The sequence below is a fragment of the Vipera berus genome (assembly GCF_964194415.1).
Source record: "Vipera berus genome assembly, chromosome: Z".
NCBI lineage: Eukaryota > Metazoa > Chordata > Lepidosauria > Squamata > Viperidae > Vipera > Vipera berus.
In genome coordinates this window covers 81,430,476-81,457,129 of record NC_138205.1, presented here as the reverse complement: position 1 = coordinate 81,457,129, position 26,654 = coordinate 81,430,476, and the positions used below count along the sequence as shown (strand labels likewise).

The window sequence follows — 26,654 nt, the reverse complement described above, 5'->3', positions numbered from 1 at the left end:
ATGCCATGTAGGGCTTTGTATGTCATCACTAACACCTTGAATTTTGAGATATTATTATATCTTAACTGTTGGTAGTTCATAAGAACATACAGTAGATGGTCTTTTATGTGTTTTCTCTATAACAATGCCAGAAATTTAATATGGGAGCAAGGACAGATTGGATATCTAATTCCCAATTTTCTTTGCAATCTTCCAGGCGCTGAAATATCTCTTCTCTACATACCTTCTGTGTTGAATGAGAATCTTCTTCCAAGAGATTCCATGACATCTTAGTAGCTAAATCAATGCTGGGGGATGGCTTGAAAAGTTTTACTACTATAACTGTCAACTCTGTTAATATTCCCTCTGTCCCCCATTTTCATCTTTCTCCATAGCCTGCCTTCTCCAAGCAATGGTCCTCACGTTTCCACCAGATATTGCTTCTTTCTCTCTTGCTTTTTATTCACTATTTGCTACTTTTATGTTGTTCATTTGCTTATAATGGTGATTTTAAAAAAAACACAACTCTGCCTCGCACAAATACACATAAAATAGAAACAGCAGTAGGCATATCCAGGTGCAACATTGGCATTTTCAAAATTCATGCATTCAGTGGAAGAATTGTGTATTTTTTAGATTCCAAGCACTGGAACTAGGCAGAAATTATCTTTATTGCATGATGGCTTAATGAGCAATCGTGCCAATTTGAGATCTGTGATTTGATGACCGGGGTGTTGATATGGGCTTTTAGCCCCACAATTTTTAAACTGTTTTTCTTTGGCAAGTTTGAGGACCTTCACTTAATTGGAACAGCATTACTAAAATCACATACATGAGGAATTGGAAGTTATGAACTGCAATTAATTCTTACACCTCTTTTTACCACACTTTTATTTTATTTTTTCAGAGATGCTCCTGCATGGCAGAACAATATTATGTTAATATCCACACAGGGAATTAGGAAATTCACCTCTCAATAATGTGATACAGTGTGATGATAAATTCTAGTAGATTTCCCATTTAAGTTAATAATAGCTGGAAACAGCCAATGAATCACCCTTTAACCTCCAATGCCCTTTTATGACTTGACTCATAAAAGGCTCTTTAATGAAGAGCTAATATTTCCTTCTAAATCTCATAGTTTAAATGCCACTTGAATGAGCATCGAAGGGGAAAGCACAAATGTATGAAGTTAATTTATTATGTTTGCCTGAAGTCATTTGAACTTAAAGAACCTCTTGAAGGGTTAAATTGGAAATGCCTGAAGAAGCATTAAAACAAATAAAAATGACAGTGAGTTTTTCCAATATCTCTCTCCTGTAATCTATAAATAAGTAAAAACATTGAATCTCTCAGGAAGCATATAACCTTTGGGAACTTCCATTGGGCAAAATTATGATTGTGGTTCAGCATACAGTCAGCCAGATGTTCAAACTGGATTTGGACTTTTATCCACCTATTGAGTCCTTCCCAAGGACGTGGGACATCATTAATAGTATTAAAGGTACCATTGCAGGATATAAGCTGTTCCAAGCAAAGCTGCCTTTTGTAATTTGGTGGTGATTTTGTCAGTGCTGATGGTGTTCCAGTGGTACTCCAGTTGTTTTGGGTGTGATCCACTGTTTCCTCAGCTTCTTTGCAGAGGCAGCACTTCTCATTTCTGGATTTGTATGCATTTGTTCTTAAGGTTTGGTCTTGTGCAGCTAGCATTAGCCTCTCTGACTCTTTCCCCAACTTTCCTGATCTTAGCCATTGTCAGGTTTTGTTATTTTCAAATTATTATTATTATTATTATTATTATTATTATTATTATTATTATTATTATTATTATTATTATTATTATTATTATTATTATTATTATTATGTTATTATTGTTTTAATGTTTATCTGTTTTTAATGTTTGTAAGCCACCCAAAGTCATCTATAGGCAAGATAAGAGGCATACAATAAAAATGAAAAATAAAATAAGATGATATAGTGAATCTCAGACTTAGCTAAAATGAAAACAGATGTTTTTCTTTTCATTTCTGAAGTAGCATGTTTCTTTCAAGGCATTCTTTGAGCCTTGCTTTTCAAAACCTGAGAGTACAACATTATTTTGTCCCATATGCTAGGGACCAAATTGATATTAACTTATTCATTGGTGATAGATTAATTCTAATTGCAATTACAGTTTTTAATACTGAGTCTTCATGTTAAGCTTACAGACAAGCACTGACTTTGAACTTGTCTGCATCTTGCCCACCTCATTTTGTATAGGATTTTGTACAATATGATGAAGAGATCTGGCAAATTGGAAAACTGCTCCATTCATTTTAATAGGCTTTAATAGAAAACCTATACAAAAATGGATTCTGAGTTGTTTCTCTCAGTCCAATACTGTCTGTGTCTCATTTCTTGTCTGATAAAGAATATGAGGGGTAGTGGGAGAGAAATCATTTACCTGACATATGCCTAGTGAATTGTGAGGTGCGGCCTGGGATTTTTAATAGAATAAAAACACCAAAAATATCACAATATGCTATTTTCTGCAGTCCTGTCGCATACAGTGTCTGCTTTTCTTTTCTCACCTTCTCCCAATCATAAGCAGAACTGATTTACATGAAAATAAGGTATTTATTTCATAAAGAGTTTTTTTTTAGCTGCCGATGGCTGCCTTCCATGGCAAGTCATCTTAATCATTTCCATGACAACCAACTGTGACTGAGGAAAGGCAGAAATAATTTTAAGATGGCTTTTCAAAGCTGTGAGTTGCTGGAACGGACAAACAATGAAGGTGCCAGCCTGCTATACAAAATGACCTGATGCTGAGACTTTTTAGAATCCAGGGCATGCTTACAAATGGAGAAAGTTCAACAGTACATGATTATGGAAAGACCTGGTGAGTTTTTGTTGCTGATCCATTTTACAGCCCTTGCAGTCAATCAAATCCATTTCTTTTTAAGAAGCATCGCTAGCAATATGATGGCAAGTTACACATCTTCTAGAAATATTCAGCATTTTTATCTGGCTCAAACCAGGATAATTGAATCCTTTTGAAATTTGCTGATCCTTCTAACTAAGCCACTTCCTTTCCACTCTATGAAATTAGAAAAATTGAGTTTCTGGATTTTGAGGCAATTTGAAACAAAATAATCACGTCTGGTCCATCCCATCCCTTCCTTCTAATTTAGTCTCCCTCAAGAGGATACCTTGTAGATAATGTTGGGATTACAATACAGAATCTCTACCCTGAAACCTGGAGGGCAATAGATTAGGGAAACCAGTTCTGTATCATTAAAGCCCTATGGATAATGTGTGTCAAATCAGAATTTTTATCTCTTAACAAAAATATCTTGCATACCTTCTTTCTAACAATTTCTTCTGGCTGAGATAACTGGTTGGTCTTGCTTTGGAATGCCATCACGAGAAAACCAACTTTCATTAGGAAAATAGAGGGACATTTTATCTGGAAATGTGTTATGGAAATCCCTCACAAGGATATCCAGCTGAGGCTGTATTAATATCAATTGTAACATCTTCATTCTGCTTCTGGTATATGATTATCCAACCACACTACACTTTACAATTTTATTTCAGCCATTTTATTTGTCTGAATTCACACAGAACAGGTTCTATAGTTAGCAGAGTGCCTGCCTATCTGCCCATCACCAGGGCACTGGGTCTTTCCAGAGTTCAGTGCTCTTTCCCAAAACAGATAGACGTATAATATGTGTCATCAAAACCTAATCCAAGGAATCTTCAATGATGGTCAAATTATGTTCTTTAATGTACTGAAGAAGAGCCTGGCCTCTCCTGTCAATGGTATTAAGCCAATGCTTCAGACCTTCATATCCCCCTTGACTTGCCCAGAATTCTGTATCTACATGCAAGGATTGCAAAAGCAGGTTTTGTAGGCATCCTGATTGGAGTATTGTTATAGCTGTCCGAGGAAACCTGAGAAGAATATAAATAGAAAGGGGATTTTTTTCAGAAACTTAATAGAATAACACCTCTACCTTTTAAACATGTAGATTCACAACACTTTTATATTTCTTGCAAAGCACATGGTGTTGATTAAAATTCAGTCTTAATGACATTCATAAATTATCAAGGATTATAATTCAATTCATCTAAAGAAAAGAGTTGTAGTTCATAAAACTATATGGCACAGAAAATTTTGTGCCTTAAAGTCTGCAATCCTATATGTTTTTGTGTATGCAAGTTTTCTTTTGGGAAGACATATATACAATTGCAGTAAACAACTGCTGACTCGCTTAGGGTCCATAGAAGAGCACACAGCCATGGGGCTGGTTAACCCTTTAAAGTCTGTCCCCCTCATCTTTTAAATGTTAACTCTTTTATTCTTTTAACTTTTTATTACAATATTCATTTATATCTTTTATGTTTTTATGGCTATTTGTACACCACCTAGAATTGCCTAGAAATGAAAGAGATGGGTAGTTTCTAAATGTGATAAACAAACAAATAAATAAACAGCATCATTGTGCTATCATTGTTTTCATTGTAACCAAATTTTATATCCTCCTGGAATCACTTAGCAGACAATGTTATTGGATTTAAGAGCCTTCTCACCTAGCTGGCAAGAAGAAATCCAGAATGGTAATTTAAAAAATACTAGACACATGAAATGCCATTGAACATTTGATATCATGTCAAGCTTGACTCAAAGAAAGCAACATGAAAAAAACTTCAGATGAAAAGGCTGGTAGGTTATCTTTTCTTCCTCATTGTTTAGTCTTCAATCAAAATAGACTTTTTCTACAAATGAAAGGGTTTTTAAATTGTACTAGTAGAAAGACCAGAATCCAATGGAGATTCACTCTGCAGTAAAGTCCAAGTGATTTTGTCCAGTTCCTCTTTATGTTTGAGGGTTCCCATCAAAGCTAATTTCCAGGACATTATAGGATACAATAGAAAGAGAAACTGATTAAAACCATCACTCTATTCCCTCTTGTTTGGAAATGTATTTAGCATCCGTACCCCATGAAACTGATGTTCTGTTAACTCATATACTCTATCATCCCCCTTACCCATCTATGCCTTGCAGAAGTCTGAAATTAAGTTTTGCTTCAGGGTGGAAAGGTCTTCCTGCATTGTCAATAAACACTAAATGAGAAGGTTTGCTTCTCCGCACCTGGAAGAAGGGGGGAAAAAATCATCCTGGCAATTAACTGAGGACAGAGTAATGATGTGAACGGACTAACGCAATGTTTGATTAAATTTTGGAGTGTTTGCCTTGCTGCTCATCATACAGTATTTAGGGTTACATATTCTACAATATTGCAAGAAAAAGAAAATTCAAGAGAAAGTAATCATACAGCATATCAAGCCAACATTCAAACTTAATTAGGATTATAAAAATACATGCCAAGATTTTCAGTGTAGTGGGATGGTATTTTCAAAGCTAAGATGACAGAAGAGTTGTCTCAAAGTATATTGCTTCCAGCGTCTCGGTTTTCATTTAAAATAGATGTTGGACCAATATTTGACAATGCTGTGGATTTGACAACTGCTATAGCTTAGACTTTTTTTAGGAACCCTAACCCTCCTCCAGAAGGCCCCTGATGTTTTAAATTTGCTATTCAATATTCTGCAATGTTTAATGATTCCAGCACTGCAGGAATCATAGGATTTGTTCAGCACCCCACTGAGAGTGGATAAAGAAGTCAAAAGAAACAAAAAGGAAGTTATTTGGATGCCATTCCATTGAGAGAGTTGCAGATCCAAAATCTTCCAGGCCCTCAAGCATTTTCCTTTGTACAAACCAGTATGTCTGACATGCAGTAAACTGTCATATAATAGATCAATTGCATCTTCTCAGCCCAATGGGAGGAAACATGAAAAATAGATGTCTGTAGAAAAGAAGGGAGCCTCCTCTGAAAACAGTGTTGATTTGAGGCTTCCGAGTCAGAAATCATCACGAGGTACTTCTGAGTTCAATCCTTCAGGAAACTCTTCTGAGAAAGTTCCAGTTAAATCACTGAGGTTACAGTTTAAATGATGGATGGATTTTAAAAACTATAACTAGCTTGAGTGCCTTCCTAAGGAATTGGGTAAGCAGTAAAGTTGTAAAATAAGTTTTCCCCCCTTCCCTGGCAAGGTAGAAAGCCTTTAATGCCTGGGGAAGGATCACCTTAGGTACTTCCCAGTTTATACTGAAGGACTCAGGTTGGAATTAGGAAAGTTTGTTAAAGGAATTACTGACGTAGAAAGTTGCAGCTGCAGTGTAAGAAACGGTGGGACACTAAAGGTAAAGGTAAAGGTTCCCCCGCACATGCGTGCTAGTCGTTTCCGACTCTAGGGGCCAGTGCTCATCTCCGTTTCAAAGCCGAAGAGCCAGCGCTTGTCCGAGGACATCTCCATGGTCATGTGGCCGGCATGACTGGACGCCAAAGGCGCACGGAACGCTGTTACCTTCCCACCATAGTGGTCCCTATTTTTATACTTGCATTTTTACGTGCTTTCAAACTGCTAGGTTGGCAGAAGCTGGGACGAGTAACAGGCGCTCACTCTGTTACGCGGCACTCGGGATTCGACCCGCCAAACTGCCGACCTTCTGATCGACAGGCTCAGCGTCCTAACCCACTGAGCCACCGCGTTGCAGCTGCAGTGTAAGAAACGGTGGGACACTAGTGTCTAGCAACAAGAAAGTTACAAGTCAGAAGGACACATTAGAAGGATGATTAGAAGGCACATAGATATATAAACTTTGGTAACCTCTAGCTTATTATAATAGTAAAAGACACACCTTTTGATAAGAAAGCTTATTAACATCAACATGTCATGTATGAAGAAGGAGGGTGAAGTAGAAGAATTCAATCAAAAGAAACGTGTCAAGGAACCAATGTGTGATTGTTAGAGTGTTAACTTCCTTAATCATAACTGTATAAAATTTGTGCTTGTGCATTGTTCTTGGCTTCTTTAGCTGCTGCGTGCTTTTACTGTTGTACTCCAATAAAAGAAGCTTGAAAAGCCATTCCTTCTATCTGGATATCTTTATTGATGTTGGCGCCAGGTTAGGACCCATTTTCAGTACACACAGTGTTATACACATATGTAGATGATTATTAATTTCTTAGATCATGGGGCAAGCTCCCTACTTTATATTTTAGCTACTGTAACACTGGTGTGTGTGTGTGTGTGTGTGTGTGTGCGCGCACACACACGTGTTTTTGTATATCGCTCACCCAGTTCCTTAGGAGGGTACTGTAGTTGGTTACTAGTTTTTAAAACTGATTCATCACACATCACACACAGACACACACACACAGAGAGAGAGAGAGAGAGAGAGAGAGAGAGAGAGAGAGAGAGTATGTGTGTGTGTGCTGTTCCAAAGTTGTAACTTCATTCTTTATCTTTTTCATCCCAGACATTTGTTTTGACATCTTATTAACTGGCTGGACACAACTATGTATAAGTTGGCTATTCTGTAAATCACTTGGCTTCAACAGTAATTGGGCATACCAAAATATGGACCAAAAGCAGCTCTGCAGGATTTTGGCATTTCTCATGGAGCAATTCCTGAACACAAGGCTCAGAGAAATCGGGCTGGAAACCACAGCAATATCGATCCAGACGATCATGGACCTGTGAAAAATAGGAAAGTAGAGGGGGATCAGCGTTTTATTTTAGCCACATCAGATAAAGAACTTTTCATTTTACACAAGATAACTATAGTATTTGCTAATTGATGAGTGACAATTCTAGGATAGTCTTTTTAGGACATTGTGTAATCAAGTAAGTGTAAAGACAGTGTGGTCTAGTAGAGTGCTCATTAGCTCTAAATTTGAACCTAAATTCTAGTCTAGATTAATTATTTTTAAATAATTATTTTTAAATTAAGAATGGAAACACAATGGGTATAGGGATTACAAAGTCCACTATGGTACATGGATATACATAGGAATAAGCCTCTTATCATCAATGGGTCTCATTACCAAACAAGGCTGATTGAATGACTGACAGGCAGAGATATGCACTCTTTCTTTCCAACAATTGTAAAAGTTTTGCATCCATTTAAGTTATAACCTTCTTTCCTAATACATTTTCTAGTTCTCTTCCTTGCTGCTGTGTACAACGACTAGTATGTCTTTTTCTCACTGTGATGTTACCCTTTTCTGTATATAAATTGACTTTGAAATTTTGGATATTTGTAAGGGTAACCACTTTGAATTCAGAATCAAACAGGGTGAACTTTGGAGGGATGTCCTTCCTCACTTGACTGCCCTACCTATTGGCATCTCTACTGTTCCCATAGCTGTTCATGGAGATTTGCAGAAGTGACACTGCTGTTCATGCAGGCTCCCCCAAAACGCCTGGAAAGTGAGCCCCACCCCTTGGAGAACTATTTAAAGAATTCTATGAAGAAGTATTCAGCACTGCATTTACATACTTTAAATCTTGTTTTGCTTGAACTGTACTTAATATCGCAATATTACTCATTGCTGTTGTAGTGTGTTTTATCTCTTTTTTTTCCCTTTAATCGCGTCTATTGTTCATTCTCATACTGGGAAAGTCAGAGCACTTCTTGATGCAGCAGATGAATGCAATGGTGAGTTGTTCCCACAAACAGGCTTTCCACCCTGAGAGCATCTATCTAAAAGGAATCATTTTGATATCCATCAGACAGTTCACAAAATAAAGTGCGAAAAGTTAAATTCTTTATCGTCTATTCATTGAAGAAATAACATTCACCAAAAATAATCTTAGATGTGGCTAAAACAGACTTGATGATGATGAATTATGTCCCCATCTTGCTCACTCACTCTCTAAACTACAATCTGCTTTAGTTTTTTTACTTAGCCCCAAAGCCAGTCATCATGCTCTTGAATCATATTTTAATATTAATAGTACTCTGGCTTGTTCAACCAAGGATTTCTAAGTCGTGTTAACTCTTTGCTTTCTTTGTTCTAGTTGCTCTTTACAAAAAGGACACTGCTCCCGTATTCTAACTAGCAAAAGCAAATACTGCCAACTAGAGTGCTGTACAGGTTCATGCAGCAGTTGGCTTATGTAAATTTGATGAAAAGTTCATAATAGGAATGGGAGACCAATCATCATTTCACGGGAATGAAAAATGTACTTGCACAGCACAGCATATAATGACTTCAAACAATATGATCTCCAACATTCAGCAGGGCCTGCCTTTAACCCCTTTTGTATGTTCTGGTGAGCTCTTCTTAATTCTTCATTGTGTCTTAAGAACATTCTGTCAGAGCACTCTGTAAAATAGGAAGGTTGGCTGCCAGTCAAAGTGTTATTTCTCCTGATAACAGCATCACTGCTTAGCTTCATCAGTGTCCAATGGCAAGACATTTACTGGAGAATGCTTTTCAGAGGCCCAATAAAGCCTAGAACCAACCTTGGGCAGATCCTTACTTCTCACATGAAGCACTCTTCCAGAATCCTTGTCTCAATGGAATCTTTTGGACTGAAAGATTTTAAGCACTAATTACATATATATTTAGGCATCACAGAGAATTATAGCTATGCTCCTCTGCAAATGTGTTTAATGAAATTTGGTAACTTAAACCCACTCATGCAATAAAAGTTTCTTGGGCTAATTTCATCTCAGGAGAAAGCTCAGTTATTTCTTTAATAAAACTGAGCTGATATTCTCGGCATTACAACAGATGGTCTGTTCACAGAATGTCTGAAAGTGAGAGTTGGCAGATGATCAACCATCACTCTGCTTTCTCACTGTCTGGAGTTGCCAGGGAAAATATTGACACCTTTCAAAAAATATACCAGGACCAGTTTTACACAGTTGGTGGCACTGAAATTACTGCTATTCATCCATCCCTCCACAGATGCTTTTTCAGAGTGGAAATGGGAAGATCCCTGAAATTCCTATGCCACGAATGATCTTTACAGCCAGCTCACCTATATCTGGTGAAGTCCATCTCTGGGTTGTGAAATTAAGGAGTTTTCATTGTTTTCTTCTGCCTGTTAGGGTGGGTTCATGGATACGCTCTGCTAATCTTCTGCCTGTCTGTCCCTCATAGAGGTTGTTACTACAATACTTACACACTGTGTTGTAAGTAACCTGTTGTTTTTTTCTTTTGGTTTACTTAAGATGTTTTGGAGGGCTTTAGTTGATTTGTGTGCTAGGGCAAAATGATAATGGTTTGGTCCCTCTAGGTTTTTTAGGGCTGCTCTGTCCTCTGTTTTGAATTGGTTTTGCTTCCGTATATTCTGATGTAACAACCAACAGATTGTATCACACAAACTACCGGTAACTAAAGCCTTCCAGTGCTCCCACTGCTGGTTTCTAGTGTTCATTACTCTATGGATTGCATTTATATCCTAGTAACTTGCCAAACTTTTGCATGCAAAGAAACAGCAGCCTACAGCCATGAATTATTTTTTTTAAAAAAATAAAAAATAATAAATTTTGGGTAGTTACTTAGCCTGGTCACATGCATGTTTACTTCAAACCAGTTCAACAGGACTCAAGATTAAATGAGACATTATGTGGAGATATATAACTATCTCCTAATAGTATTGTTATGGTCTTTCCCAAACTGGTGCCCTTCATATATGTAGGGAATTATGGAATTATAATCCCAATATATCTAGAGGGCATTAGGTAAGGAAACAAGTAAGTAAAATTCAGGCAAAGCAGGTAAAAGTAAAGAAACATTAGAGAGAAAAATCTATTTATCCATTTCCCTTCCAGCCGCACCTCCCAACTGCTTTCTGAAGAACAAAAAAGGCATAAAGAGATTGGAAGCCATTTTAAGCACAAAAGGAACAAAAGAAAAAAAAACCCAAAGGCAGAACTTTTTATCTTTTCCATGTTCTGTGGCTGCTTTGTTTTAACATTGCCTATTAATTGTTTTTAGAAAGATGTTTAATTTACTGAAATAATTATAGTGTAAAGGCAAAAGGAGGGGGGGAACTTTGCAAGAACACACCTGCAGCATCAGTTTGAGTGGAAACTAGGTATTGTAGGCTTCCCAGATGTTTTAGATAAGAAGCCTGAAACTAATTTCTGCTTTCTTGTCTTTTATGACTGCACAAAAAATGAAAACCTGATGAATTTGGTGGTTGAGTAATCAGAGGCATGTCTGCCCTTCTCACAAGAAGAGGTACTGGATCAAACATCTTGGAAACCAAAGTAATTAAGCTGAAGAGCCAAACACAAAACTGCTTCTTTTTGTATTTTGTATTATTTAACACAAAAAGCTGAAATATCTGGGGTTTTTTTTAAGTAAAGCTATTTATAGGGCAGGGACGTGGTGGCTCAGTGGGTTAGGACGCTGAGCTTGTCGATCAGAAGGTCGGCAGTTTGGTGGGTCGAATCCCGAGTGCCGCGTAGCAGAGTGAGCGCCTGTTACTCGTCCCAGCTTCTGCCAACCTAGCAGTTCGAAAGCATGTAAAAATGCAAGTAGAAAAATAGGGACCACTATGGTGGGAAGGTAACAGCGTTCTGTGTGCCTTTGGCATCTAGTCATGCCAGCCACATGACCACGGAGACGTCCTCGGACAAGCGCTGGCTCTTCGGCTTTGAAACGGAGATGAGCACCGGCCCCTAGAGTTGAAAACAACTAGCACGCATGTGTGGGGGAACCTTTACCTTTACCTATTTATAGGGCACACACTTAGGAAGCTTTTTTTCCTCACCTGAAAATCTTATCCATGCTAAGAGCTGTCTATAGAACAATTGCAATTTTATTGGTAACTCACAGCAGGAAAATATTAGCAATATAGCAATAGTATTTAGATTTATATACTGCCCATAGCAATACAGTACTCTCTGGGCAGTTTACAGAGTCAGCATATTGCCCCCAACAATGTGGGACCTTATTTTATCAATCTTGGAAGGATGAAAAGCTGAATCAACCTTAAGCCCATCAGAATCAAATTCCAGGCTGTGGGAAGAGTTTTCCTGCAATATGCATTCTAACCACTGTCCCATCAGAGCTCAATATGTCTCTCTGTGGGGTGTGAGGACTTGTAGGACGATTCCAATCAATGCAGCTAGTTTTTGGGGGGAAGAGGGAGAAGGAGGAGGAAGTTATAACATTAAGCTACTTAGATAATTTTTAAAATCCTGACTGGAACTCACATTTCCTAAATATACCAGTCAAAGATGCAATTCCTTTTGTTTCTAAAACTGTGTTATTCCTCAATAAGTGGGATGGATAAAAAACAGTCGTTTATTGCTAAAAGATCATAATAAGCAATAAAAAGTAACCATTTAAAGTATATCTACCTAATCTAAGCTTTCGCTGGTCCTCTGCGTTGGAAATGACTAGCACCATGTGTGGGGGAACCTTTACCTTTACCTTTTTATATACGTACACATGTATACATACACACACACACACACACACACACACACACACATATATATATATATATATATATGTGTGTGTGTGTGTATGTATGTATATATGTATGTGTGTGTGTATATATGTATGTATACATATGTATACATATGTATATGTATATACACATGTATATACACACACACACAATGTCAATACTATACACATACTATGTCAATACATTACAATATCCTAGGTTCTAGGTTCTTGGGAAGAACTCAATGTGTATGAAGGTCAACACCAGCTAAAGAACTGGCAGCTGTGACTTCACATTTTTGTAAACACATTATAATAATTTATTCAGTAACATTTAGGAGTAAAAATGTGAGCTGGTCTCAGTAGAATTCTTGTAAGATTGTCTGCTTGAAGAAGCTCTACAAATCTCTGCAAACCAATTTTTGTCCTTAAAAGCTTCTCTATTATAGAAAAACTATCATGACCTACAACATTTGAGAGCCCAGCACACAGGATGCCAAGTACAGCATTTTCCAGGATAGCATAAGAAATCAAAAAGTTTGCATCTTGATCTAAGAACATTTTCCCAGAAGAAAGGATGAAGAATAATATGATGGCATCATTGTAACATATACTTTCTCTAGATGGGGCTATTTCATTTCCAGGATCATGGAAGTGATGCAATATAGGATTCAGCTCATCAGCAGATAGAATTCCAAAGATCTTATAGTTGCTATTTTCCCAGCTCTTAATCACAGAAGGGACCATTGGATACTGTAGCTATTGCCTATAAACATATTGCTTTATATTGATGCTTTATACTTAATTTTATGCAAGAAAATGATCCCATAGAAAAGTAGCAACAATGCTAATAGGCCTAACTGGCTTTCTGAAAATTAGATTAAATCAAGTTGTTTTTGCAGTGCTCTCCAGCATCAATCTAATCAGAGGCATCCATAAAGGAGTAAAAAAAAATCAAGATGGTTTGTAAAAATTCAAATGAGCAGAACACTGGGTTTTTTCCTTCCTATTTCTACAAGTTTGGAATTACATCTGCATACTTCAACTTGAACAAAGATTTCATGCTTAATATGCTGAAAGCAATTCATTATGCCAGAGCGTAAATGGTTCTTGAAGCATTTGTAGGTTTCAAAAACAGCTTACAGTGCCACACAGTAGGATGGATGGGTGAACATGTGAGAAAAGCTTTAACTTGCATTCGGTTTTTCTGCATTCATAATAGGAATTATAATAATTAGCAACAAGTGATAACTAAAATGTTACCTTAAAGATAAATTAATTAACACTATACAAATTAAATTTGGATTTAGAAATTTTAACTGAGGGCCAAGAGCAGATGAGATGCGTTTTTTAAAAAAGGGGGAAAATATTGTATTTAGTTTTTTCTATTTGGTTTTATGTGTGCTGCTTGAATTTTATATTGTGTATTTGTACTCTGATATCTTTAAGATTTTTTTTGTAAGGCGTCCTAAATATTACTGTGATCAAAACACAGAATAAAAATCTTTCTATTACTAATTCTACCAAAAGACAAGCTATCCTTATACTTTCCAACTAATTTCTATTTATCGATTTAATAACTTAGCAGAAACAATGGTGCACTTTGAGAGAAAAGGACTAAATTTGTTATATGAATAGAATATTCATGAAAGTCAAAACAAGGGAGCATTCCTAGTGTTTTCAAAACTACTGTATTTGTGTTTGTGTGTCTATTGTTTTTATTTAGTACATTTCTACCTTCCTAATAATTCTGTGAACTAAGGAGATTGGAAACCAGGTTTCTGAATAATAATAATAATAATAATAATAATAATAATAATAATAATAATAATAATAATAATAATAATAATAATAATAATAATAATAATAATAATAAAGTTGGAAGGGACCTTGGAGGTCATCTAGTCTAATCCTCTGCTCAGGCAGGAAACCCTATACCATTTCAGACAAATGGCTGTCCAGTCTCTTCTACTGCTTTAATATGGAATGTATGAAATGGTTTTCTGCAGGCTGTTTAAGAACTCCAGATTTCATTGTGTCCTAGGTTGGAATTGGTCACTGATAGATCTCCACCATGCGTTTCATTGATTAAATGACTAAATAATGTGAAAAGAAACATCAAGTTGCTTATCAAATGACAGATTTCCACAATTAGATAGCCCATGAATGTAAAATCAGAAATTATTTCCAAACTCTGAACCCGGAAACATGGAATTCTACTATTAAGATGAGTCAGCTAAAATGACTATAGCACATATTCATTGCATATTAATTTACCAATTAATTATTAGTTAATACTCTTTAAATTATTATAAACTCAAAAATGTATCCCGAAACCCTGAGTTATTATATTATGTGTAAATCATTCCTCATTAAATTAGAATCAGTTACCATTTGGAACTGAAGACTAGTGTGAACCCCTTCCTATTATGAACTTGATAGAGTATCCTTTGTATATAATCAGATTTGGTGATACTTTCGTTACAAATTGCAAACTTTTGTATTGTATTGTATTGTATTGTATTGTATTGTATCTTGACTCCTATCCAAAATATTGATCTACCACCAGTCTACCTGCAGAAGAAAATCAAAGAGTGCCAATTTAGCCCATTCAGAATGTAGGACAGTTAAACAAGGAGCTTTCCCAAGTGATGTCCTGGAATCTTCCATGCCACACCGTTTTTGCAATAAGTCCTGGTATTGCAGCCATCTTATAGTAAAGGAGTTCTGATCATTATTAGAATCATTCAAGTGCTGTATATCTGGTGCCCACCATACAATGGGCCTAGTAGCACCATTGGTGTACTTGTAGGGTAGCAAGTGGCTGCAAAATCTCCTGGCCACCACAGGTAAGCTCCGACGCAGCCCCAAAATTCTGTCCAAGTGGAATGCAAGAACCTCATAGAGATCAGTGGACCTTTTGATTAAGCCACACAGTCCATTCAAGCACAAACTTTGGGAGTCATGAAAAAGGGCATCTTGATTATGTGACAGTGCAACTCTAATTATTTGCCCATGGCCAGGAATTCGGTCCTTCTTTACCACTGTACCATTGGCCAGAAGCCTCATTTTTTCCACGTCATCCAGAGTGAACCATGGAAGGTTTTCCTCAGCAAACTTCAGCCTGTTCCCCTTTTTCAAACTAAGATCATTGTACCACAAGTTTTTGCATTGTTCTGATTTTTGCAGCTCCTCTTCATCTGCATTCCAAAGATAAGATCTCTGAAGTTTATGGAAATGAGCATTATCCCTCTGTTCCTGAGTGTTGGTTGTGATCTGGAAGGATTGTTTGTCTGAGATAAGTGTTTTGATTAAATCTGAGGATTGGCAGGCAGCAGTAGCTGCCTGTGCATCTGGCTTACATTGCTCCTGTGATAAAGTGAGCTCACTTGGAGGAGTGTCCTTAAGAAATAAAAAGGCTCCAGGCTTTTCATCTTGTAAAGGAAGTAGAAAGGGGGCTAACTGCCTCTGCCATTTCCAATTCACCTCCTTCTTGCTTGGGTGCAGTGGGAAGCTCAGGTCTCTTCCAACATCCTTTAGAGTCAAAGTCATATCAAAGCTGTTTTTCCCCCCATTAGATCTGGAAGGATGCTCTTCATGTTGGAGTCTTCTGCCAAGGCCAAGGTCATTTTCTGCTGCAATGTTATACTTTTTAATCCAGCTAGGGAAATCTCTCCTCTTGTTAAAACCTTTACCACTTAATTCACCCTGTCTGTGCAGCAGGCGTTTCTGTTTGCAAGCTGGACTAGGATTTGAAAGGGGTTGCCTTCCCTGTGCATGAGTCCATTTGCCAAGCCTAAAATGTGATTTCTGTTGGATAAGAGGGATAGTGAAATTTGTCTGCAGATGCTTAGAAAGGGCAGGTTTCATATGACGCATCTCCCTAGGCAAATGCTGGAAATTCAAATCTTTGGACTTGTTCAGGAATGTAGGACAGAAGCTTGTAAAAGTGATCACAGATAATGCAAGCAAGAAGCAGTAACCAGCCACAGGAGATCTCTTTAGCCTTATTCTGCACCAAATTCTATGGGCCTGTGGAATAAGAAAAGGAGATCTTATTTTCCAGAGAAGGCAAATATGCAGAGCTTTCCACTTGAGTAAACCAAACCCACAGAATATCCATTGACATATAATGTATAAAATGTGTGGACAGAGAAGAAAACTGCCATGCCGTTGCCATTTCTCACAGTTCTGTATCAACATTCAACTGCCATTGATTCATGTATTTATTGCAAAGATTTATTTACTGCTCCATCACAGGATGCACACAGTTCATATCCAATAAAACATAATAAAGGCAATATCATAAAAGTCCCAAGGCTAGCCACAAATTTAATTACTGAAGAAGTTACTGAAACCACAATATTAAAATAGTAATATTGTTTTAAATATTGAAACCATGATATAAGAATACTAATATTGTTTATTGTTTAAAATGGCAGCGAGCCCATCTCAACCACTGAGATCCCAAATGCCAAAAAAGACTATCTGAAGTTCAACAGTGAGATGGTCAGGCCCACAACATTTCCACTCAGGTGAAAGCTATCACTCTGAATTGTGCTCAGAAAATTCCTGGTACCCAGCGCACTGCCTTGCAATTAAAGAATTCTACTGCATTATTCAGTCTCGACTGCCAGCAAGTGACTAATTGTACTGCATTTTATCGATAGCCTTAAATGTATCTCCAGTAGACAATTTTCCAACTGTATTACCTTGAGGTGGTGTGTACAGGAATTGATGGTCCAAGAAATGCCCCCGACCCCAGATAGGCAAAGGTTCTCCTTGTCAAGTTCTCTATCTAGTACTTGCCAACCCAGAAGAATCTACATCCCAGCTCTTTCAGAGGCAAGGTTATTCCATCCAGAAACCCCAGTGGAGCCAGATTTTTCTTTCCCAAGAACAGTACTTTTGTCTTGTGGAATTCACTTTTAGTTTGCTTTGTCCTTTCTAGCCCTCTAGAGGATTCACGAACTTCTTAAAGAAATACATGTGAAGAAAGGGGCTTTAGTATGCAACTACAGTCTATAATTATGAATACAAAAAGACAGAAATATTTGGAAATTCCCTGATCATGTTTTTAGTACTTGACTAATCAATGCCTGAATAACACTTAAGGAGGTAGGAAAAAGTCCAAAAGGAAAAGATGTCCAATGTTTTCCATGATTACTTAGAAATCAGACACAAATCCTTGATCTTAGTACAGATTATTGAACTTTTCAATTCACTTCTCACAGAGAGTAATTATTATATGTTCCCTTGTGCACTGGCTGTTCCCATACACTGGACCGCATCGCTTGGCCATCCCAGCAGACCCTCCAAACTACTCCAGCCTAGCCCTCCTTATTCACTGCCCTGTGGCCACACTGACAAGTGCCTGAATTTTGATCATGTGACTGCGGGGTGGGGGGAAGAGGCACTGCAATGACTGTAACTTCAGAAACCAATTATAAGTTCATTTTTTCAACAATCATAACTTCGAAGAGCCTGTGAATGAATGGCAGTAAGTTGAGGATTAGCTATAACTGCATTCTCCTCCAAAAGTCCAACTTTCTCCATCTCTCACCTGGAAGAGCATGTTCTTCACAGAGAAGAATGTAAAAGCAGTTCTAAAGCTACAGCTTAACATCTATGCAGTTATACTCAAATGGATATCCTAAACCTAGAAAGAAGACTATTTCTATCCTGAGCCTTCTTTCGAGGCGCTTAGAATTTAAATATTAAAAGTGGAACAAGATATGGAGGACAAGAAAAGAGAGTGGCAACAAGAATAGAATATAGGTTTATGTAAATGTTTGATAACATCAAATCTTATGCAAAGATGCAACAATTGAAAGAAGCTGTGCTTAACAGGGTAGCATGGAGAGCACTTGCCTATAAAGTCATCAAGAGTCAGACATGACTAAATTATTAAAAACAATATCTAAATGCAATTATAGAGCTAATTTTCTTTCAGAGCTGAGTTGAGCCTTCTTTAAAAGCAATCTCATGCCGAATGCCATGCAACAGATTGTGAAAGCACCTTGCAGATACTTTTACACAATGCTTTTATTGGAGTGGTTGATATATGCTGGATTTCAAAAAGGGCTATTATAAAGAGGTTAAGATTTCCACAAATAAATCCTATTATACAGTGGTGGGATTCAAATAGGTGAACAACCGGTTCTCTGTGTGGATGCTGCTTCCAGAGGTCTGGGCCTGGGCAAGAAAAAATTAGCCACCGGTTCTGCCGAAGTGGTGCGAACCGGCTGAATCCCACCACTGCTATTATGACAAGACTCACCTGATTGCCATGGAGACAAATTCTACTTACTGAATATCAGCTGTGTAGTTTTAAAAAACATGCACACAGTCAGCAGCAACTCTGCATTCTTGCATCATGGTCTAGTGCAGGGGTAGGCAACCTCGGCTCTTTTATGACTCATGGACTTCAACTCCCAGAATTCCTGAGGCCACTTGGCTGGGGAAAGTTTTTATAATGATGGAATTTAGGCCACCTGCCTAATAAGCAGGAGTAAAAATGTCAAGATGAAAGCTGAGACCACACAACTGAAACTCTGCCTTTTTTACATGTGTCACACGATCAATGCATATAAATGATAGTATGCGTCATGGCCATCATCTTAACTTGACTTTCCTTGTGGATGTTCCTGTCTAGGCAAATTCACAGCTTTGACAAAAAGAGATTCTTGCTTTTACAATTTATTCAGAGGAGCCAATGTACTTATTAAAATTTTTAGCATAAAAATATACACACTCGACATCACCTTGTAAACTCTAAAAACTTTATTGGGATAACTGCAAACCCATGTACAAACTTCTTGGTGTTTTATTTTGATTTTATACGTGAGATTAAACAAAGCTCTTCAGCTTTCTGAAATTAGTCTTTAGCTTTAATTGGGCATACAAACAATTTTATTTTTATTTATTTGTTAGCATTTATGCTGGTAGTGTGATGTAGGAGCAAATCCTACAAATAAACAACATCTTATGAATTTAGTTTAGCCATACCTTTGGGAAATACTAAGGAAAAAGATTATCTCAGAGAATAATACTAACAAGGAAATTTATCAGCTTCAGTTTTCTTAAAGATATCACTCGGGGGGCACAAAAACAGGATGCCATGCTGCATGGTGCAAAAATGGGCCAATGCCACACACCACAGGGCACAAAAATAGATCTCCACCATGCCATGAAGTGCAAAAACAGGATGCCGCTACACCTTGGGGCACAGAAACAGGGCACTGTACACAAGAATGGGGCAGGGCTAGCAAGTATCACGCAAGTACTAGCCCAGCCCTGTTTGCATCACATGTATGCTCTAACACTGACAGTCCTAAAAGTCACTACGTTGTTCCTCAATAAAGTGGTTATTAATGCCGGATGGATGGTAGCTAGCTGCAGGGCTTTTGTTGTCATAGAATGCACCGGAACGGAGTTCCGGCACCTTTTTTTGACAGATTTCCCAGAATTGCATTCTTTTCCTATTGTTGCCCTTCCTATCCTCGATTGTTTTTAAAAATGCCCTGCTGGTGGTATGGTATGAGCAGGGTCCCCTCCAGCTCTGTCTGCCTAGCTTTCTCCCTGATCCAGCATATGTTAGCAATTTGATCTCTAGTTCCCCTGCGTCTTCAAAATCCTGCCTGTATTTCTGGTAGTTCTCGATCCACATACTGCTGGAGTCAAGCTTGTAGGATTTATAGCATACGTTTATTAGCATGTGGAATGAGTGCAATGGTACGATAGTTTGAACATTCTTTGGCATTGCCTTTCTTTGGAATTGGAATGTAAACTGACCTTTTCCAATCCTGTGGCCACTGTTGAGTTTTCCAAATTTGCTGGTAAATTGAGTGTAGCACTTTTACTGCATCGTCTTTTAAGATTTTGAATAGCTCAACTGTAATACTGTCACCTCCACTAGCTTTGTTGTTGCTCAGCTTTCCTAAGGCCCATTTCACTTCACATTCTAGGATGTCTGGCTCGGGGGCAGTGACCACCCAATCATGGTTATCTGGGATGTTAAGCTTGTTCTTGTATAGTTCTTCTGTGCAGTTTTGCCACCTCTTCTTAATCTCTTCTGCCTCTGTTAGGTCCCTGCCATTTTGGTTTTTTTATCATGCCCATCTTTGCATGAAACGCTCCCTTCATATCTCGAATTTTCTTGAAGAGATCTCTGGTCCTCTGTATTCTATTATTTTCTTCTATTTCTTTGCACTGTTCATTTAAGAAGGCATTCTTATCTCTTCTAGCTATTCTCTGGAATTCTGCATTCAATTGGATGTATCTTTCTCTTTCTCCCTTGCCTTTCACTTCCCTTCTTTCCTCAGTTATTTGCAAAGCTTCTTCAGACAGCTATTTTGCTTTCTTGCATTTCTTTTTCTTTGGGATGGTTTTAGTTGCTACCTCTTGTACAATGCTGCAAACCTCTGTCCATAATTCTTCAGGGACTCTGTCTATCAGATCTAATTCCTTAAATCTATTTGTCACCTCTACTGTGTATTCATCAGGGATATGATTTAGTTCATATCTGAGTGGCCTAGTGCTTTTCCCTACTTTCTTCAATTAAGCCTAAATTTTGCAACGAGAAGCTCATGGTCTGAGCCACAGTCAGCTCCTGGTCTTGTTTTTACTGACTGTATAGAGCTTCTCCATCTTTGGCTGCAGAGCACATAGTCAATCTGATTTGTGTGTTGACCGTCTGGTGATGTCCATGTGTAGAGCCATCTCTTGGGTTGTTGGAAAAGAGTGTTTGCTATGACCATCGTATTCTCTTGACAAAATTCTGTGAGCCTGTGCCCTGCTTCATTTTGTACTCCAAGGCCAAACTTGCCTGTTATTCCAGTTATCTTTTGGCTTCCTTCTTTAGCATTCCAATCCCCCATGATGATAAGGACATCATTTTTTTGGTGTTAATTCTATAAGGTGCTATAGGGCTTCATCGTCAATTTCATCGTCTTCACTACTAGTGGTTGTGGCATAGACTTGGACTACTGTGATATTGAATGATTTGCCTTGGATTCAAACTGAGATCATTCTGTCATTTTGGGGATTGTATCCCAGTATTGCTTTTCCTACTCTTTTATTGACTATGAAGGCTACTCCATTTCTTCTGAGGGATTCTTGCCCACAGTACTGTATACCTGATGGTCATCTGAATTAAATTCACCCATTCCTGTCCATTTTAGTTTGCTGATTCCTAAAATGTCAATGTTCAGTCTTGTCATCTCTTGTTTGACCACGTCCAGCTTTCCTTGATTCATGGATCTTACATTCCAGTTTCCTATGGAGAAAAAATCTTTAAGCATCAGACTTTCCTTTCACCACCAGATGCATCCACAGCTGAGCGTCCTTTCGGCTTTGGCCCAGTCGCTTCATTCTTTCTGGCGCTACTAGTACTAGCCCTCTGCTCTTCCCCAGTAACATATTGGATGCCTTCCAACCTGAGGGGATCATGTTCCAGTGTCATATCTTCTTGCTTTTTGGTACTGTTCATGGGGTTTTCGTGGCAAAGATACTTGTTTGACAACTTCTTAAAAATAATTCAATCTTTTACAAGCAACCAATTTCTGTTTTATTGGGCCAATTTAATTCCACATACAAAGCTGACATTTCCACTCATTAAACTAAATGGGTATGCCAGTGGTAAATTTATTTATTTATTTATTGATGGGATTTATATCCCGCCCTATCTCCCGAAGGACTCAGGGCGGCTAACAGCAAAACATATAATAAGTACAGAGATCAAGATAGAAATAAAATTGAGAACATCTGTGCAATAAATTAAATTAGAGAATTTAAGAGATAAATTAAAAATACTAAATATAAATTAAATAAAATGCCTGTCAGTCTAGGTCGGCCTGGTGGAACAGGAGTGTTTTGAGGCCGCGGCGAAAGGATTGGAGGTTTTGGGCCATCCGAAGCTCAGGGGGGAGCTGATTCCATAGGGCTGGCGCTCCCACAGAGAAGGCCCTCCCCCTGGGGGTCGCCAGTCGACATTGCCTAGCTGACGGTAACCTGAGGAGGCCTTCTCTGTGCGAGCGTACTGGACGATGGGGATTTGTTCCCGGCAGCAGATGGTCCTGCAAGTATCCCGGACCTAAGCCATGTAGGGCTTTAAAGGTAAGTACCAGCACCTTAAATCTCACCCGGAGGGCAACTGGTAGCCAATGCAGCTCACGCAGGAGTGGTGTAATATGGGAGTATCGGGGAGCTCCCATCACAACCCGTGCAGCTGCATTCTGCACCAGCTGAAGCCTCCGGGTGGTCTTCAAGGGCAGCCCCATGTAGAGAGCATTACAGTAATCAATACGGGAGGTAACGAGTGCGTGGGTGACTGTACGTAGGGCATCTCGGTCCAAAAAGGGGCGCAACTGGTATATAAGACGAATCTGTGCAAATGCCCCCCTAGCCACGGCTCCAATATGATCTTCAAAACTGAGTCGTGAATCTAGGAGGACGCCCAGATTGCGTGCTCTATCAATGGGAGGTAACATCTCTCCTCCAATAGTCAGAGATGGAACATTTTGGACTAAACGAGATGACGGTATGTACAGCCACTCAGTCTTGGCCGGGTTAAGTCGAAGCCTGTTTTCTCCCATCCAAATCTGTACCGCTTCCAGGCAACGGGACATCACATGTCCCAAAAGATTAATAAAATGCCTTCTTGTCATTTAAAACCACACAGTGCATGGTAACATTAATAGTATTAACTTACCTTGAACAAAATCCTAGTCTTTTAGATCAGGGGTTTTCAACCTTTTCACCCATTGTACCACTTTTAGGATAAGGCAATGTCCGAGTACCACCAGTCACCCAGCAAGTTGTCAAAAACTTAACCAAAAAAAAGGAAAAAAGTGATAAAGTACAGGTAGTCCTCGCCTTACAAGAATTCGCTTAGTAACTGTTTGAAGTTATGATGGCACTGAAAAAAGTGACTTATGACCATTTTTCACACTTATGACTGTTGCAGCATCCCCAGGGTCATGTGATTTACGTTCAGATGCTTGGCAACTGATTCATACTTATGACAGTCACAGTGTCCCAGGGTCATGTGATCACCTTTTGCAACTTTTTGACAAGCGAAGTCAATGGCCGGGGGAGGGGGGCAGCTCATCACTCAGATTGCAGGGTGCCTGTGTGGGGGGAATCCATGGGTCTCTGGTGAAGGGGGGGTTGACTGGGGTGGGTGCCCTCCTTCCTCCCTCTCTCCCATTGTCCCTTACTTCCTTCTTTCCTTCCTTTCTTTCCTCCTTCTTTGTCCCTTCCTCCTTCCCTCCCTCCCTTCCATTGTCCCTCCCTCTCTCCCTCCCTCAGGTTGCAGGGTACCTGTGTGTGTGTGAGGGGGGAATCCATGGGTTACAATTTGAGTGGGTAGGAGGGAAACCAAACTTTTCAAAAGGCATGTTACTGTTTATCCCTACCTTTCTTCTTTCCTTCCTTTCTTCCTTCCCTCCCTCCCTAGGTCTAAGGCTTGGGGGAGCAGGGGGGAGCTGGTGAGGAGGGAGCGGAGAGAATCCACCGGACTTTGCCTCCAGCTGCAGCTTCTCCTCCAATTGGTCCCACTTTCCCTGTGCAGACCAAACAAGAGATCCGCTCCAGGTTTTCAAGCGTGGCGCCTTCGTTTGCCAGCCCGCCTGCCCCCCCCCCCAGTTCCTGAGTCAGGTGCATCCTTAGAGCTAAGTCAGGGATAGGCAACCTTGGCTCTTTTATGACTCATGGACTTCAATTCCCAGAATTCCTGAGCCAGCATAGCTGCTCAGGGGCTGGTCCGGCTGCTGCAATTGGACAGCCCAAGTGGCAGAGAAAAGCCGGCGAGCGAAGGCAAGCGTAGTCAGGCCGCTTCCCACAGCGGGGCGGGGTGGGACAGCTTCTTTCCCCAGGAGGAGCTGGCAGGCCAGGTGGCAGCCGCAGCAGGCACAAAGGGCTTCGGCTTCCCGGAGCTGGGAAGAAGGAAGCTGAGCTTGTTCCGGATCCTCGTGCACCACAGTGGGGCAGCTCCACCCTGGGCTGGCTGCTGCTTTCCATGGCTCCCAGCACGAGCCTAGAGGACCCCTGCCTCCCGCATTCTTGCTCAGCCTTATCTATGCCAAGGACAGCGCAGTGAGCAGAGGGAGAGGAGGGGAAGGGAAGGGAGGAGGGCGCTGATGCCGCGCCTCCCTCGCCTGCCCGCCTGCCGCCACAGCAGCCTCTGCCGGCTGGAAGCAACACTACATGGGAGCCTCCGCATTGCAACCAAGCGGGAGGTCTGGGTCCCAGCCAGGTGACCGGGCAGGCGAAGGAGGATGGAGGAGCCAGGTCCCCAGCTTGGAGACGTCTCGGCTGATCAGGCTTTTAGATCGCCCATTCCAGCCAGCTGCTTTGAAGGGCAGCTACGGGTTGTCAACTGAAAAACATGGGGAATGGTAGCAAGCCGCGGCGGCAGGCACTGGGTCACATCTCCCACTTGGTGAAGAGAAATCACCTCAGCAGGTCTTAAGTGGAGGTACCAAATCTGGGCTGCTGATATCCAATAAGTGAGAGAAGGCCTCGCGAACAGGGCAGCCACACATGGCAGAGGCGCTGCTTGGGGCCAGAGGGGTAGCTGGGCAGATTGCAGGCACTGGTGGCAGTGCTGGCATGGAGGGCGCTCGTGTGTGCGATCACCCTCCGCACCAGTGCCACTGCCAGTGCCCGCAATCTGCCCAGCCTCCCCTCCAGTCCCGAGCAGCACCTCTGCTCTGTGTGGCTGTCCTGTTCGCACCTGCAATCACCCTCCACCCCAAGCAGCGCCCACAATCTATCTGGCCTCCCCTCCACCTGCTTTACACAGCTCCTCCTGGCCCCCCCACACCCGTTAACCCTCCTGCCACCATGCAGGGTAAGGTGACTGCCCTCGCCTCCCCCAAACATTTTTTTACTAACCTGCTTTCCACTGCATTCTGTTTCTCCATTCCCTTCTCAGCCTTCCCCACATTTGTGGGACTATCGGTAAAAAAGAAAAAAAAGTTCCATGAGACTTTCTAACTTCTCGTGAGATCTCGCTTTTTTTTTTGTCCCACAAACCCTGAAGGCTGAGAAGTGAATGGAGAAATAGGATGCAGCTAAAAGCAGGTTAGTAAAAACACTTTTTAAACTTTTTTTTTACATTTCTTTTACAGTGCTGTTCTACCGGTCCTATGCGTACCACCATCCATGTGCTTGCGTACCACTTGCGTACCACCAGTTGAAAAGCCCTGTTTTAGATACACTAAAAATTGAAGGCGTTTTTTTTTTCAACTACAAAGGTAAATCTTGTAGGGTAGGTAAGGCGGGTTGTATGACGTGTGTGAGTTCCAGCACCTTTTTTTTTTTTTACAAAAAAAGCACTGCTGCTTTGAGATAATTTAATAGAATCTCATTTCTATAATCAGAGGAGGGCCAAATGATGGAAAGCTGAAGAAGACGAGAATTTGTAAATCTAGTTTGCCAACGCTGTTAAGTCTGCCACCATATCCAGAGTCTAGGGACTGGTATTAATTAGCAGCCCCAGTTGAAGGTGATATTTTTTTTTAGTTATGATGTTGTTAGCTATATTTCTATGATAGCTGCAAATAGGACCAAATGTTCAATAATCTGAGAGAAATCAAGCATTTCTAATAACTGATTGAGGATTCTACAATAAGCAGCTGGTAACAACTTTTTCAAATGTCTTTGAGAGTTGGAATTAAAATTAAAACTTCTTGATGAAAGCAGAATGGGCTGACTCCAACCTTATTAAAATTCATTCTCATGGTTCCTATCCATAAAGTAGACGGAATTTCAGTAAAGCCTTTACTTAGAATTGACGAGCTCTTTTTTCTGCTCCCTTTCATTTTATTTAATATAAATGTCCCATTCTGCATCTAATAATTTTACTTCTCTCAGCCATAAAGTTCAGGGTCTTCATTTCTCCATCTGTACCTTTTTCTCCTCCAGGTCCCCCCCCTTATTATTGTAATTCATTCTACCCAGGGCTCCTGCTCCAAACATAGTCTTGCCTTGTGGAAACAGAATCAATATAAGTTATGAAAGGAACCATGCCAAAAATCTGCCTTTAATTTCCTTGTCTGTTCTTCCTCTGGTCTCTTTAGAGGTGAAGACATCCATTCCTCTAAAAATTATATGAGCAATTCCAAAGTAAACATGCCATTTGCTATGAACGCTTGCAAATGAACGTGACTTTTCATTACAATCTTTTCCACAGTTTTGTTTTGGTAACAAAAAAGTGCCTCGGCATTTTGGTTTTTGGAAATACTTTCCATGCGTACATGTGCACATACACATGTAGATAACCCTTGAAAGTGAGGGTATGTATGATACAGTGCAATACACTTATGACTAGTGTGTGATATTCCGTATATTATTTAACTA

The 26,654-nt window shown here is 39.7% G+C and overlaps 1 protein-coding gene across 1 annotated transcript; it reads right to left on the bottom strand.

Annotated features, from left to right (window-relative positions):
- Positions 1 to 3,704: 3,704 nt before the first annotated feature.
- Positions 3,705 to 15,842, bottom strand: GASK1A (golgi associated kinase 1A; the record flags this gene model as incomplete). The annotated part of the gene is made up of 4 exons (XM_081346248.1): positions 3,705 to 3,915; positions 5,013 to 5,116; positions 7,447 to 7,569; positions 14,865 to 15,842. 4 exons carry the CDS (start codon positions 15,840 to 15,842, stop codon positions 3,705 to 3,707), a joined length of 1,416 nt encoding a protein of 471 aa, XP_081202374.1.
- Positions 15,843 to 26,654: the final 10,812 nt, after the last annotated feature.